At 41.1% G+C, this 15,366-nt stretch overlaps 2 protein-coding genes across 3 annotated transcripts in view; both read right to left on the bottom strand.

Annotated features, from left to right (window-relative positions):
- Positions 1-305: 305 nt before the first annotated feature.
- Positions 306-788, bottom strand: LOC149288636 (cyclin-dependent kinase 5 activator 1-like). The gene has a single exon (XM_089491358.1). It carries the CDS (start codon positions 786-788, stop codon positions 306-308), a length of 483 nt encoding a protein of 160 aa, XP_089347484.1.
- Positions 789-11,792: 11,004 nt separating this feature from the next.
- LOC149288635 (E3 ubiquitin-protein ligase TRIM8-like) overlaps positions 11,793-15,366 on the bottom strand; it is a 34,909-nt gene continuing 31,335 nt past the window's right edge. For both annotated transcript variants that reach the window (XM_089491567.1, XM_089491568.1), the window contains 3 exons: positions 13,913-13,944; positions 12,881-12,996; positions 11,793-12,400 (listed from right to left, as the gene is read on the bottom strand). In XM_089491567.1, the coding sequence (XP_089347693.1) occupies positions 11,793-12,400; positions 12,881-12,996; positions 13,913-13,944 (756 nt within the window). The remainder of the gene's footprint in view (positions 12,401-12,880; positions 12,997-13,912; positions 13,945-15,366) is intronic.

Raw genomic sequence — 15,366 nt, 5'->3', positions numbered from 1 at the left:
AAATATAAAACTCTGCACCAACTAATTAAACCGAACCGCTTTTTTCTGTGTGTATAGTTATGTATAAACTGTGACGTATATCCCTGCCAATATAAAATAATGTAACCCAGGGCCAGTCTTAGTGCCAGGCAAGTCAGGCAGCTTCCTGGGGGCATTATATAGCACCAATACAACCATATGTGTTTCCCTATCTAGTAGTTAATCTTGTTGTTTTTATTAAGCTATCACTAAAGCGTATACTGTATTCAGTGTTAGACACGAACAATACAGGCAGCGTGATCTTCCCCATCAGTCCTGGTCTTCATTTATCTCCCTTCCCAGTCTCCTTCAGCCTTGAGATGTGCAAAGATTTTGTACATGGAATCAAAGTTGACACGAAGCATTTTGGTGCTCATTTTTCCAATTATAGCAAAACATCTCTTCCAGAAATCCTCCTTCTGCCCGTCCACGAGGAAGAACTTGACGGGAAATGAGGTCTCAGCACCCGTATAGGAATAGCAGATATACAGGCAGGTCATCAGCGCTGCCCGTAACTCCTGCTTGGTCATCAGGTTGGAGGAGATGACCTCTCTAGAGACCATGTAGAGGAAAATCACATTCGCTGGTGTCAGGAATGGTTCTGTCCATTTTTGGAGGGTTGCGTCCACACTTTGGAGCCAGCGCACGGGGTCCTCAGGAGTCAGAAATATTACCCTCATGTAGATAAACCTTCCATACCCTGTGAGCAGCTTGTTGGCAGCTGCCTGCTCCAAGGCCCATTTTGATGGCGCGCTGTTGGGATTGGGCATGGTGTTCTGGGTTCCCTCCTTGTAATGCACAAGCATAGCCCTTTGATTAGTGATTAGGCAGCAGCTGCGCCAGGAACCTGAGATATATGTGATAAGAACACGGGGAGAACAGGGAACAGGGAAAAACAAGGTTTACTGCGCTTGTATTGTATGTTAAATAAACACTACTTATTAAAAAGTACCTACATCAAAAGATACATCTGCCGAAAATCAGAATTTAGCCTGATGTGTTTCATCTGCAGAGCGAGGGCTTTTTGAGAAGCTTTAGTGTCTTCCGGAAAGGGAAAACGATCAAGGAGCGCTCTTCTTTCCCATCACACCTGCCTTCGAGGCAGTTTGTGGCTTCCTTTATCAAGAATCATCAAGAAGAGACTCAACTTAATGTCAGCACTACGCCCCAAATCTCTTCAGCGTATCACAATCAAATATGTCGGCGTCCTTTGGTGAACCTCAACAAAGTGAGAAAATATAATTAATTTAAATAATAGGGTATAATAAGGTATTACTCCTATTAGCCCATAATCAGGGTATACAGACAATACAATGTAATTAAACACTTGCCAACAGATCATATTTCAAATAAATGGGTCCATTTGTCAATTCACTTATGTAACCAACACTTTAACAGCTTGAATTCTAATATGTGTATTTTATTATATATTACACATATTATACCATGAACCGCTAACATTATTTATGCAGCTCCTGGTCTCACCCACCAAACATGGAGCCGGGAAACGCACTGTTTAATTTTATACGATCTTTGTAGCTGTCAGCCGAAAGGTCGGAAACATTCAGCCCAGGGGGGGCAAGTATCAGTTGTCCTGTGATAAAGCCACCCAAAGAATATATCTGGCAGACATCATGCTCCATATGTGCAGTCTAGTCCTGTCCAAAACATATTTAATGGAAGAGAATACAGAGAAAACCAACACATAAAAGAAGCACCATATTTATGTTTAATAAAAAAAAAAGGTTCAAGAACTGGCCCAAAACATTTGAATCAGAGCCGCCCTACGCTTGCAGACTATAATGGCGCTGTATAAATCAATAAACAAATAATAATAAATATAATTGTTCTAATAAGTCATCTGGATCTCACACATTTCAAAGCAGCAAGATCCAAATGTCAACTGAACAGATAATAGTATTAAAATCAGCTGGACTAACTATAAAATCATACCTTTATTTGTTCTCATAAAAATTAGGCAAGCCCGACCTGAAAATCTCCCAACGCGTTTCGTTATGGATGGTTCTCCTCCGATGAAGTCGCATGCGCTATATTGCATTTATTTATATATCACAATATGGGAGAGATGAATAATAATAACATTTACTCAGCGTGTTGGGGGTTTTCTAGGGACACTTGTGCTGGCCTGATCTTTTTGAGACACAAATAAGAATATGTTTTTATTGTTGCTCCAGCTGCCGGGATGTATTATTATTATTATTATTATTATCTGGCTTTGATCATAATCTGCGGAAATCAATAGCAGCGCCATCCGCTTTCATCCTCATCATCATCATATGCTTGAGTCTTCTTCTATATTCCTGTTTTTTTTTCACTGCTGCTTTAACTCGCGATAAACCAAAAATCTGAATAATAACAGAAAATGGATGAGGAATCATGACCCTTCGTGACCGAGTGACAGTGACAAATATTGGTCAGCGAAGCATCCGACCAGCTGGAAACTGCAGATATAATGGAGCGTAATAATCATGGAAACACTGCAAAGCAACCCTCTTACCTGCTGTATCTCTTCTCCGGCATTACTTGCCCAGGGAATAAATACTGTTCGTCTGTTCCAAGATGTAGGCTTAAGAACTCTGCTTAGCTTGCTTGTTTTTGACACCTTCTATAACAAATAATGCACGCTAATTAAACGCGTAATATTAATAGATTAATAGATACCGCCATGATGCAGCAACCCAAAGCCATGGATTACGTTTGTTTTATAGGGGCAGACTTTACAGGAGGCATGAGAAATAGCAGGTGGTAGGTATTACGTGACATTGTATATGTTCTGTGTACTCTGGTAGGGTAGATGTTATCTGTATGTGATTTGGCTGAACTTAATGAAAAAATATACTCCAAGTACAGCTGTGAAGACTAAGGTGACCGGTAATCCACTCCTCGCTCCATGGCCAGCCAGGCTACGTGCCACATGTCTGCATTTAATTAATAAATGCTTTCAAGACAATGTGACCTACTGATAACCAGACTAGGATTTTCAGAGAGGGGGACTAAGTGGAGAGAGAGAGAGCGTCCAAAGAAAATTACAGTTTTAGAAACATGCTGAGAAATGGCGCAGAGGGACTTGCTCAGTAACATGCAAGCCTTAGGCACAAATGGCAATAAGCCCTAGGGTAGCACTGAGAGTGTAGAGGCCGGGCACCTACATGATGCCCCTCTCAAGGGTGTGAAGATCCATGAGGCTCTGTCACATATCCGCATGGCTTGCTCCATTGCAGTGCAGCGCAGAAACATAGAATCTGACAGCAGATAAGACACATTCAGCCCATCAAGATGCCCTTTTAGGCCCTTAATCAGTCTTTGGTCTTGACTCTTGATTCAGGAGCCATATACATATCCCATGCATGTTTAATGTGAGGAGAAACCCTGGTGCTACAGAGTTGCACATATGATGGATGCACAGGCCCGACAATGGAGCCGAGTGGGGCAACTGCTCCAGGCGGCACTTTTGAAGGGGCAGCACTTTGCCACCCCAAGCCCTTTTTTTCTTTTCTTTTTAAAGCTGAAGAGAGAGAGAGGGGCGCCGAGTGGTTTTCACTTACCAAATTGTCAGTACCCACTCGGCTCCCCTCTCTCTCCTCTGCGGCGAGTCTGCCTGTTCGGTCTCGGTGCCGGCTTGTAATGCTGAGATGACGTCATTTCCGGCGCTCAACATTACAAGCCGGCACCGAGACCGAACAGGGAGACTCACGCGGGACTGCTGAAAGGTAAGTACAAGGGGGGGGGTAGATAATAGGGAGGGAGAAGAAGGGTAGATAATGGGGGGGGGTGGCATTTTAAACTTCGCCCCAGGAAGCGTTTTGTCTTGGGCCGGCCCTGATTATGAAGCATCAACCCAAGTGAGGTTCTTGTGCAAGACGGGCCAAGTTGTCCGTTCATACTTTGTAGCTAATTTGGGGAGAATTCTCACAGATTCATTTTGCATTCCATAGGGCAAACCCAGCCCTTCTTAAATAGTGGAGCTTCAGCTGACCTGCGAGTTAAGGTTTAGTTTTGAGACCACTCTGAACAAGCAATGGAGGGGGTTGGACAGACTTTTTGGCATCCAAGTCAAATACCTTTGCACCTGCCTTACCCATTTCCCAACTTTCATTTTATTGTTCAAAGGACCGGAACAATGAAAACAAAAGGGGCACGTAAAATGAACGTTAAATCACTTAGGTTATGAGGCCTGGGCGACTTCATTCATTTTGCTTTGTCAAACAAATTTTTTGACATTGATCAAAACTCATCGTCCATCAAACGCGATGACATTCGGCTCCAGCAATCCTTGGCCTTTATTTACTAAACCCATTTTATCTTTCAACAAGCCTTAAGGCTGAGTTCCGACCCTTCATCTGTTGTCTAAGAAGGTAAACTTTGCCAAAATGAAGGAAATCCAAACAGTATAAAAAAAGAGAGCGAAAAAGCGAGCGATAGACACACCCTGTGTACATATGAGACTGTTTAGTCAGTGGGTGTTAAGATAACAAAATTAATTACATCAAGTGAATGAGTAAAGGCTGGATTTATTTCGTCGGAGTTGTATTTTTGGAAATTGCAAAGCAACCTTGAAGAATTGCTTGCAACATTTTATTAAAACCATTATTCATTCCTGTCTTCAAGCACACATCTCTTGGCTGGATAACTGGCGTGATTGAGCCGTAGGACTTTAACTCTCATGAGCCTCAGCTACGCGGGCAGAGGATGTAAAGGCTCAAACCTTAATTAGCCCTTGGTGGTGTCCTAAAATCAGGAAAGCCTTTTGCCATGCATATTTAAATGTCCTCACTCCATTATTTACGCTGGGAGGCTGTTCCAGTTATCCACCACCCTCTCAGAAAAGTAAAACATATGTATGTGTGGGTGTGTGTGTGTGTGAGGCCTTTGAAGGTAGCCTATATTATAAAGAATGTGGTAATAATTTAATATTAAAAAAATTGTGGTTTATTGTCAAAAATGTGTGTACTCTTATATGAGGACCTTTCATCCCTGTAATGACTGTTAATTGAAACCAGCAAACAGAAAAATTCTGCCAGTCAAAAACAATGTTCCGATATCTTGCGCAAAATGTGTCCGATGACTACATTGCAACATTTTAGAATCACAAGCAATGGTAACGCCACATTGGTTTATGAAAGTCACCTTGAGAAAACATTCATTGTCCTTTAAAACCCTGAATAAGTAGTTTAATTAAAGTCATGCAGAGAGTATAAAGGAACAGTCTACAAAATGTTTGTTTCTCATACATGTTAGAGATACCGATGCATTTTACTGCAAGCAACTCCACCCCTCTTCTGAAGCCAGGAAGCATTAGTAAGCACTCTTCTGCACATGCTCAGTAGCCCTTGGATTACAAAGATGTGATTGGCTGCCGCTATCCCCATTGATTTCAAGGGAAGCTGGTCTCTCGTTGATTAGAATGGGAGTGCTACTGAGCATGTGCAAGAAATGTACTGATGAATGCTCTCTGCTTTCTGTCGAAGCAACCGGGGGAGGAGTTAAATGAGACAGACGTCTCATATTCCAATTCCAGTAACTAAAGAATGCAATGGAGTCCATGCAAAATGAACCCGTGTGTGATGTCACATTAAAAAAACTAATAATTATATATAGGCAAGTATCAGGTAATAAGCACTGGAACAACTCTCTTCCACTTGTTTGCCATTGAAAAACAAATGCTGCTCAGCCACATGGGTATCTGGTGATGTCCAGGAGTTCCTGGGGCCCCTCCAGCTCCGGCCCCTGATCTTTTTTTTTTACAGGAGGTAGAAAATTGGACAAACTATATAAACCAAAGGGCCCTTATCTGCTTTTAATTTATTGTCTTATATAGCACCATCATATTCTGCGGCGCTATACAAGGTTTTCACATATGTAATATTTTTATATACATTGATTGTTCTCTTTTTTTTTTTAAACTTGGGGATAAAAATATATGCCTGAAAATTACAAAGGGCTAACATGGGGCACCAGACAACAGTGGGCACCGCACCACTGGCTTCTTCTGCATAGGAATCAACAGTATTAGCATAGTGGTCGTGCGTTATGCAGCCATCATATTCTGTAGCGCTGTACGCTGGCTGCATAACAAGTGGGACATAACAATCAGGACTTATGGGAACAAAGGCTAAAGATGGCTCTGCTCAAACAAGCTTGCAGGGGCTCGGGACTGGACTGGTAGTCCAGGGGCAGCCTGGCACTTTAAGGCCCGCAGCTGCCTGATGACAGAAGTGCGGCCAATGGCTGGATACGCGAGGCTGCACGTTATGCTTTTATGCTCACGTGGCACGCTGGAGTGGCAGATCGGATGACCCCCCCCTCCCCCGCCATTTACCCAGTGTGCCAGATGGCCAGTCCAAGCCTGTAGGGCCTTATTTATAAAGAGAAAACTGATATAATGTTTAAAAGTGGTTTTATGTGCCTTTGCAATAAATAAATAAAATAAATAAATAAAATGTTACATGCCATTCTATTATTACATTTCCATTCTGTACTTGAAATATTTCCAGCGGCTCATTATTTCTGCCACACGGGGTAACACATTGTGTCGCCGTTACCCGGATTTTACGTTTCTATCGCAGACCTCGGTCAGTCTAAGAATCACAATTCTTCTGTCGAAATACCAGCACATGGAATGATTGGAAAAGTTTTCAACACCTCCGTCAAACGTAAACTATCTGCAATGCCAAACTGATGAGTTACGGAGACAACATTAGCAGTCGATGACAGTTGTTTTACCGTGTAATATATTAATGACATTGCAGTCAACAAAGGCATCAATTGATATAACCATCCTAAATGTACTTGGAAGAAATTCAAATGTTTCCATTGGCCTTAAAAAAACATTTATTACACATTTTGTCGGGAGAATATTAAATATATTAAATATTAGACTGTATTGTTAAAAAATGATACAGTGATATAACTAATTATAGAAATAATCATAAATATGCAATTAGAGTGGCATATCGGGGGAGTGCGTGGTGTTTTGGCCAGGGGCCCATCAGGCATTTGCCCGGTGTGGCCAGTTTGGGCCTGGAAACTCATAACAGTATTAGAAACACTCTTTGGACCTTTGGCTATGAGGAGGTGGGTTGCTGGTAACGTTATGTACATTAGTTCCCGGTGTCCTCAGCTTGTTTGGGCTATCACCTGAAACTCCCCACTGATCCATGCTGCCAACATAAAATCTTCGAGGGGGTGGGTTTTTTCTGTAACAGAAGCGTTAGTCAAAAATAGCAAAAATACTGTTTTCTGCCAAAGTAAGAATCTTTTATCAGCAACATGTACCAACGTTTGTCGTAAATCCAGAGGGAACTATCATAACAGATGTTTTGACTTCTTCTGAATGCAACTCAACAAGGTCACGTCAATCTCCTATGAAGTCTGGATATAACTGGATAGATGGGGCCTTTTTGTTAAAATAAATCCTAAATTGGTAGTAGCCCCTAAAACTCAGTAACTAATTTAGCCTGAAGCATGAAATATTAATTCAGGACCATAAAAAACCTCCATATTTCCCACCTCCTTTGGTAACCATTGGATATGAGAAATTATGTTCTCATGGATGCAGATAGTTCTCATATTAGACATGGTCTTGGGGTGTCTGGTGCCTGAAGCAAACTATTTCACAGATGTCTCCCTCCTCCAGCCCCATGTCCACGTTAAATCCATCCTGGAGTCAATTTTCCATGGACTCCAATGTAATTTACTGCATGCAAATCGGTGCAGCCATCCTTTAGTTATTGGCGTCAGAACGCGAGATTTCTTTCTCTTTTAACTCCTCCCCCAGCCTCCTCTACTGAAAGTAGAGAGCATACATCAGTACACTTCTTGCACACGCTCAGTAGACCTCCTATTCTGGTCAATGGGAGCAGCAGCAGCAGCAGCCAATCACATGTGCATTATCTGAACACTGCACACAATTGGCTGCTGTTACAATGAATTCAATGGGAGCCCAGTAAATGAACTCCTGGTAATAGGACACTGAGAGATATCCAGGGTTGGAGTTCCTTAAAAAAATAAAGCTCTGGTTTGTTTTTTCTTTGACAGCAGAGTCAGGCCGTGACACGCCAGGGGTTAGAAAATACGGGACTTAATGCACCCAGAGTTAGACTTATTGTTAAACTTTGTTGGCTGGAACACGTAAGCAAATGTATATATTCCAACACAAACTAACATGCTGGAGAATTGCGTAAACCGTTACCCTCAATGGGTTAAGAAGCAGAGGACGCCTTAATTTTATTGCATTGTAACATGGTAAGCAAATGCATATTCTTTCCTCGAAAGGGTTAAATCTCGTAAGAACGCTTAGGAAGGATTTTCATTGTCTATGGCAACAGCCTATCGGTGTCACCTTTTTAGTGGCATGATAGTAAATCTATATGAACGAGGCACAGAGATGCCGGATTAAAGAGTTAATTACGAGAAGGGTTTCTGTGTTCTGCAGGACGAGGAATTATGGTTATTGTTGCATTTAATTCTAAAAGAGTTAAATTAAAAAAAGGAGCAGCCTCTTAATGGGTTTTGTAAGAAAGAGCGGAGGTGTTTTTGACTATATTTGTTTTCCAGAGCGATCGCACCTTGTAGATGAGGGGTTTATGATTTCGGGAAGGCAGCAGGTCTCATTAGAACAAACAGCTAAGTAATCTGTCTAGACGGTAATAATTACCAGATTTTTTTTATTCTTGCAAACACCGACATGTTCCTTCGCACCAAACCAACCCCAAATAGGATTACACGTTTATCTCAAACGGACGCTCCAGTGTCCCATGCAGACTGACCAAAAAAATAGTGCTTATTGAAGTACTTTGTAAGTAAATCGATATTTGTTTTCCGGTACAAGAACGCATAATAATAAACTTACCTTTCGGGAGAAACTGCATCTCCAGAGCTGCAGCTCACCCTGCCTTTGTGGTCCAGTTTGTCGTGCCACCGCAGGCAATCCTTCATTTGAAGTCATTGGGAGTGCTTTCTGCGCATGTGTGTATGGGGGGTCTTATTAAACCCCCTGGTGCATCTGGCTACCGGCCAGCATTTGCAAGTGCATATGGGGTAGTTCTGCAGAATCTCTCCGCGCATTTGGAATTGTGACCACCCAACCACTAAAGTGCTTTTGATGGCTGGAGTGTCCTTTTAACAATTTAATAATAATGTAAAGACTTTTTTCCCACTTTTGCGCATTTCCAACCAGACAGACATGACGAGTGCAACGTGGGACTTTATGGGAGTAGTAGTTGCGTTGCCAGAGGTTACAAGCCTTTTAAAGGCGACGTCTGGCATCGACTGTGTTCGCGGCTCTTGGCAGCAGGAAGTAACGTTTTAAATGTGTGTGTAATGGGCTGCTAATGAGATCCATTTTTCTGAGACATCCCGTAAAAATACTACTTCTTTTAACACTTTGAGAGCCAATGTATTACACCAAAAAAATAAAAAAGACTAATTGTAACACTCAGTGTTTAACTCAACATTTCAAATATTTTTTTTCCCCTCAAACTCACACTGAGCAGGTAAACCAGTCGGACGGGTTTACTTTTTCAGTGAATATAGGGTTTTATGAATAGAGGTTATTTTTTTTTCCTAAAGTGGAGCAATCGCTATGGAAACCAATGGAATATCCCTGAATTTGGACCTGCTCTGCATCCATAACGTCCATCTACATAGAATGCATTCAGCTAATGTAGTAATGTTAGAAAATCTGTGGATTCATTCTTTATACATAACACAGCGGCTCCCACGCCACGGAGAAGTCGCCATTCATGAAACAAAGAGCTTTTGTTAACCCCCTCCCTACTATCTCTCATTCAGATACAATTGGGATGGGACACTAATGCACCTTTTGATCTGTAAAATGGATTATATAGAGTTACCAAGTATAATGTGCAATGAAAACCGAGATTTGGGGACCACAGGACACATATAGACTATAGAAAGAAGAACTTAAGTCAACGGACACGCCCGTGACCCAAAGTTTCCCGTTAGTGACCCGGAGAAGCGGCGCTCCGCAGAGCTGCCTGGTATGGTGATAATATACCCAGCAAGAGTGCTACAGGGGCCATGTCTGCTTAGCACAGAAGCACCCGGATTGCTGCTCGTTCCCAAACTCCGTTCCCATAATCGCTCAGGAGCTTTTTTGCTCTTTCAACAAAACAATGGAACCAAGGTCACGAAAGCAACGTTACACTTTATAAAAAAGAAATTTTATTATTTTTTTTGTTTGTTTGCTTGTTTTTTAACCGAGTAAGCAGAACTGTTGCTTAAAGAGGAGAGATATTATCCCCAAATCCAACACTGTAATAAAAGGCAAGGCCAAAAAGTAGATAGAAGCCCGTTACCGCACCTCTGCTGTCCGGCATGCAGTACTTCCCGTATCCCAGATGTCTAAACAGAATAGTAATACCTTCTTTAACGTTAATCCTTAGCAACATACAGTACAAAGTCTTATTGCTGTAAAATTACAATATGGCATTAAATGGATTATTACGTAATGATGCAGTAAAAAAAAAAAAAAAAAAAAAAAGGAGGAAAAAAAGTGCTTGGACCTTATTCTGTACATAGATACATTTTGTTTAATTTTTTTTTGTCCTTTTTATTATTATTTTTTTATTACGGTTGTGGCACTCCAGAAATTATACCTTTTGTTTAATCATGTAAAGCAAAATATTTGTTTAATGAAAAAAAAAATTGAATTGCACTTTTTTTTTTTTTTTTTTTTTTTTAAACATGTTTTTGGAATGTTAAAAATATTGTAAATAAAAAAAAAAGAAATGATTCCTTTAACTGTTCTTTTTAAGAAAAAAGACCATTTACCATTTTCTGGTAGTTATATATAGCTTTTTAATTATAACCTTGGTCCTTAATAGGAAAAGGAGAGGGGGGGGTGAATGATAATGGACATAAATTTCAATTAGTTTTGCTGTTCGCCCATTTGGAAATTTTTACATTAAGATTCAAAAGTACAAAGCATTACCCTGTATTTGTCTTCTAGCTTTATTTACAATGTGTTTCTAAAAACACAATCTCCGCGTCCCTGCATTTTTTTTTATTTTATTTCCGACATTTGCAAAAAAATAGAAAATATTTTATTTGACGGGTTTGTTCACTATTTCTGCACTCATGGGCTGAATAATCTGGTTTTTTTTCACAATAAATGATCATCAGTTTTTTTGTGTTCTGAATCAGTGTGGGTACAGAGTTCCATCCTAAAAATCTATCATTTTGGGTCTTTGCTAGGCTCCATAATGGAAGAGGCGGAATATTCCCGTACAACAAATATGTTACATCCCTTTTTTTCTGTACTTTGCTGTATTCTATGATCACGGTGTATTTACATTGCTCTGAAAACTTTAAAAAAAGTGTTTGCATGATAAGTGGCCTTTTAACTTAAAACTCATTCTATCACATATGAAAGTTTGTTTATTTCTAAAGCAACAAAGTAAACTGACAACAAAGGAATAAAAGAAATACACACAGGAAACATCAAGAGCAGTTTGCATCAAATGATAGAAATCGGCAGAAACTACAAAGCATTAAGAGAGGAAAAAAGTAAAGTTCTTTTGGTAGATGGGGGGGAGGGGGGCAAAAAAACACAAAAAAACAGGGCATACATCATCTCCAAAATAACTGGAATCAAAGAAAAAGAAAAAAAATCCAATGTTAACCATATTCAGTAGCGGATTGGGTTTTCCGTAACTAAAGAGGTTAAGGTTGTTCCATTTCAGAGGGTTGTTCTCTGAATGCATATGTAGCAAGGCTAACTCACGCTGTGGTTAACTGGTAACATAATGCTTAGTGGCAGGCTGCCCATAGACCCTATAGAAATCTTGGCGACCATGCTGCTGGGAAGCATCAATCCAATCTCTGACAGCGAGTCCGGGAAGAGATTGAGTTACTGAAGGGGTGGGTGGAAGAGGATGAGAATACTCTTGAGAAGAGACTGTCCAAGGGAAGTGGCCAGACCTAGGATAGGGTTGGTGGCCACCATGGTTGGACACAGAGGAACAATAACAGTTGTCCACCGAACAGACAAGGATCTTGCGTCCTCCGTACTGGGAGAGGACAGATTGTTGAGATGATGTGCTGTTCGGATAGTGAGAGGGATTGAAGACCGAATTGGAGTGGACAGGCTGTGGTCCACTAGGAAGTCCTACGATGTGCTGGGTGGAGCTGCAAGGCACCATGGGTTGTGCAGACTGGCCTTCACCAGTGGAAGATCCCTGGCTCATATACTGGCCTGTAACAGTTCCGGATGCTGCGTCAAGGAAGCTACCTTCGGGGAAGGCGGCCGAATGCTTGCGCTTCTCTGCCCCTGAGCTGCCGACATTGCAGGCGTACATAGGGATGCTCTGGAGGAACGGCACAGGGGTGCTGAACGGACCTAACAGAAGAAGAAAGCAAACATGCTTACAATGTCCACACATAGTTCCAAAATAGAATCGGATATATTTAATGTTGTGAGGAAGAAAGTCTAAATGACGAACACTTGGAAACCACAGCTGGTCAGGTCTATGGCCTTAGTATGCATGTCAAGTGATGAAGAGAAGTTTCATCTCTGGATACTGAACTACACAAACTCCATGCCCCTGTGGGTGCAGCCGCAGGCGAGAAGAGGGCAGCTGGGGGTGCATGGAAGGTAAATACGTTGCAGACTGTGGGATTTCTCATACATTAATAGGATTTGTGTCAAAGCCATTGCCAGAGCAACAGGCAGCCCTCATCTCTTTCACAACTATTAATCATTCCTATAGGTGTTCTGACAAGAACCAATGACACTGTTCAGCCCCTTGTGCACCAGTTGACACACACTTCAATGCAAAGACATATTTCAACTCAATGTAGGTGATTGTTAGTAGCATACCTTCTAGCATTTTCCTCAGCTGCTTCTCCTTCTTGGCAATCTCATTCAGGAAGAGTTTGGAGTTCAGGTGTCCAATTTTAGGTGGAGGGAGGCTGCCCCCAGTGCAGTTTTGAGTTCTGTGATACCAAAAAAACATTTAATATCCACAGTTTTTAACATTTTTAATAGCATCATCTTATCACGTCTTTCCCAAATACAAACCACAAAACCCCAGCTTTACCACAAAGCATACTACAGAAGTAACGGACAGAATGTGTTTTGTTACATCGTAATGAGTCTACACTCATCAGCACGCCTGTATCAGAAAGCCAATGGAAAAATTGAGTGGAGAACAACACAACATCAGCTTCATGATTTTTTGGAGAAGTTCAAGAACACCAGTTTGCCATGACCACCTCCTCTGGACGTTCTAGAAGTAGTTCCTTCGATGACATACTAGGCAACAATGTAGCTTGGTGAGCACTTAAGTTGGAGCACCATGCTTGGGTTGGCTGGTGAAACGGGAAGAGTCAAAACTAAAATGCCTCCTCTCGTCCAGACCGAGCAGAGCATGGGGTCTGGCTTGACACCACTTATCTTGTGCTGTAGAAGGCTGGCTTGCACACAACTAAGGTGCTCATGTCAGATTCTGAGATTTTCCAAGATTTATTTAAATCTCTATGAAGCATATCCTGTTTGTTTCACTTTTTATAATGTTCGACCTAGGCCGTTTCATCTCTGTGGATCTTTTTTTTTTTTTTTAAACATGCCTAGGCTTGAAAAGAGGCTGCTGCGGCTAGTTACACAAACACAAAAAGCAGACAATTAAAAATAAAATTCTGCCTTTTTCTGTTACCTGTGAGTCACAAGATAAACACATATATATATATATATATATATATATAGTTTATTTACTCTTGATCATTCTTTGCCCTCTGTTCCTATCCACGCCATCATTCAGACTAAACAAACTGCCGAGGAAACAGCCGCCGAGCAAATAAAAAAAAAAACAAGGGCAGAATAACACTAGCTGACCGGGAACGGTAATCTTACCTGTCCATCAGGATTTTCACAGACTTGGTATTCTAGGAAACAAACAAAAGAATAGTTAGTGATGAAACCGCGCATGTACATTATCCTGATGACAACTGGCTCGCTAGGAGGATTCTGCCGAAGAATAACATATAGGTTAGATTATTATGCTTATATATAATAAATATAATTTGTGTATGTATATATATATTTTTTATTAAATTTGTGTTTTTTATTTTCTTTAACACTGTAGTCAAAACTGAACAAAAACAATCAGGACAGGAAGAACTAGAATTCCCTTCTGTTCAATACTTAATGACAAGTTGAATATTTTCTATATCAAGAAAAACAGCTTGCATTTCTTTTTTGTTTTTCCGGGCTGGGGCAGAAGGAAGAAGAGCCAGAGGCCGTGTATAGAATACATTGTAGATAAGGCATGCAAGTTTGAGCTTGTGCTGTGATTCTACTTGCTCCAGATGTCGCTGACAGCACTAAAAGAAGATACAGTCATGCATATAGCGCAAGTTTCTGTATGCAGTGCTGCACCTAAAAAATAAATACAATAAATCCAAGCGCGGCATTCACAATCTTAATAATTAGGCTTAAATCTGTAAAATACAACAAAAGGAGTAGAACACAACTACCACTCAGTGGTCCTTCGGTTGTGTAGGAGCTAAATTGCACTGTAAGAGTTAAACAGCTGGAGGGCCCCAGTTGGCTGGAGGGTCCCAGTTGGCTGGAGGGCCCCAGTTGGCTGGAGGGTCCCAGTTGGCTGGAGGGCCCCAGTTGGCTGGAGGGTCCCAGTTGGCTGGAGGGCCCCAGTTGGCTGGAGGGTCCCAGTTGGCTGGAGGGCCCCAGTTGGCTGGAGGGCCCCAGTTGGCTGGAGGGTCCCAGTTGCAGTGATTCTATTTCCAGTTTATAGTTGGGAACTTTTCTGATCCAGCTTTTGCTAACCCTTAAACATAATATTATCAGCGGTGCTGGTGAAACTTGGTAAAATGTTCAACATCATCATAACTAGTTACATTATATTTCCATGCGGTTTAGGCTCTCTGAATGAAAGTGATTTTATGCAGAAATGATCTGTTGAAACGTTAATCAGGAGATATTGATTTGTGATCAGTAATCACTCCTATGCCACATTATATATGTTTGCTCTACAGTTCTGATGAATACACTCAATGTACCCGTCATAATATTCAACAGAAAGCGTCCACAATACACACATATAAATAGTTATATCAGTAGATGACATCATCAAGGAATTGGAGACTATAAATAAAATGTTCATCCTTCTTGTTTTGAATCCAAGTCTGGGAACTCTGCATCTTTGTCTCATCTCTCTGAATGCCCCTGGCTCCCGATATTCAGGCGCCATATAACATAAAGTAACAATTCATGGGGTTTGTTTCCACATAGAAACATATATTGTGATAGCAGAAATTATTTTAATTTATTCTTACTTTATGCACAAA

The sequence above is a fragment of the Sceloporus occidentalis genome, unplaced genomic scaffold, assembly GCF_023333645.1.
Source record: "Sceloporus occidentalis isolate IW3139 unplaced genomic scaffold, rSceOcc1.0.p SCAF_50, whole genome shotgun sequence".
In the NCBI taxonomy this organism is placed as follows: domain Eukaryota; kingdom Metazoa; phylum Chordata; class Lepidosauria; order Squamata; family Phrynosomatidae; genus Sceloporus; species Sceloporus occidentalis.
This window is presented reverse-complemented; position numbering and strand designations above follow the sequence as displayed.

Coding starts and splice junctions, on each gene's coding strand:
- LOC149288636 (XM_089491358.1), bottom strand. CDS start 788: ATGCCCAATCCCAACAGCGCGCCATCAAAATGGGCCTTGGAGCAGGCA.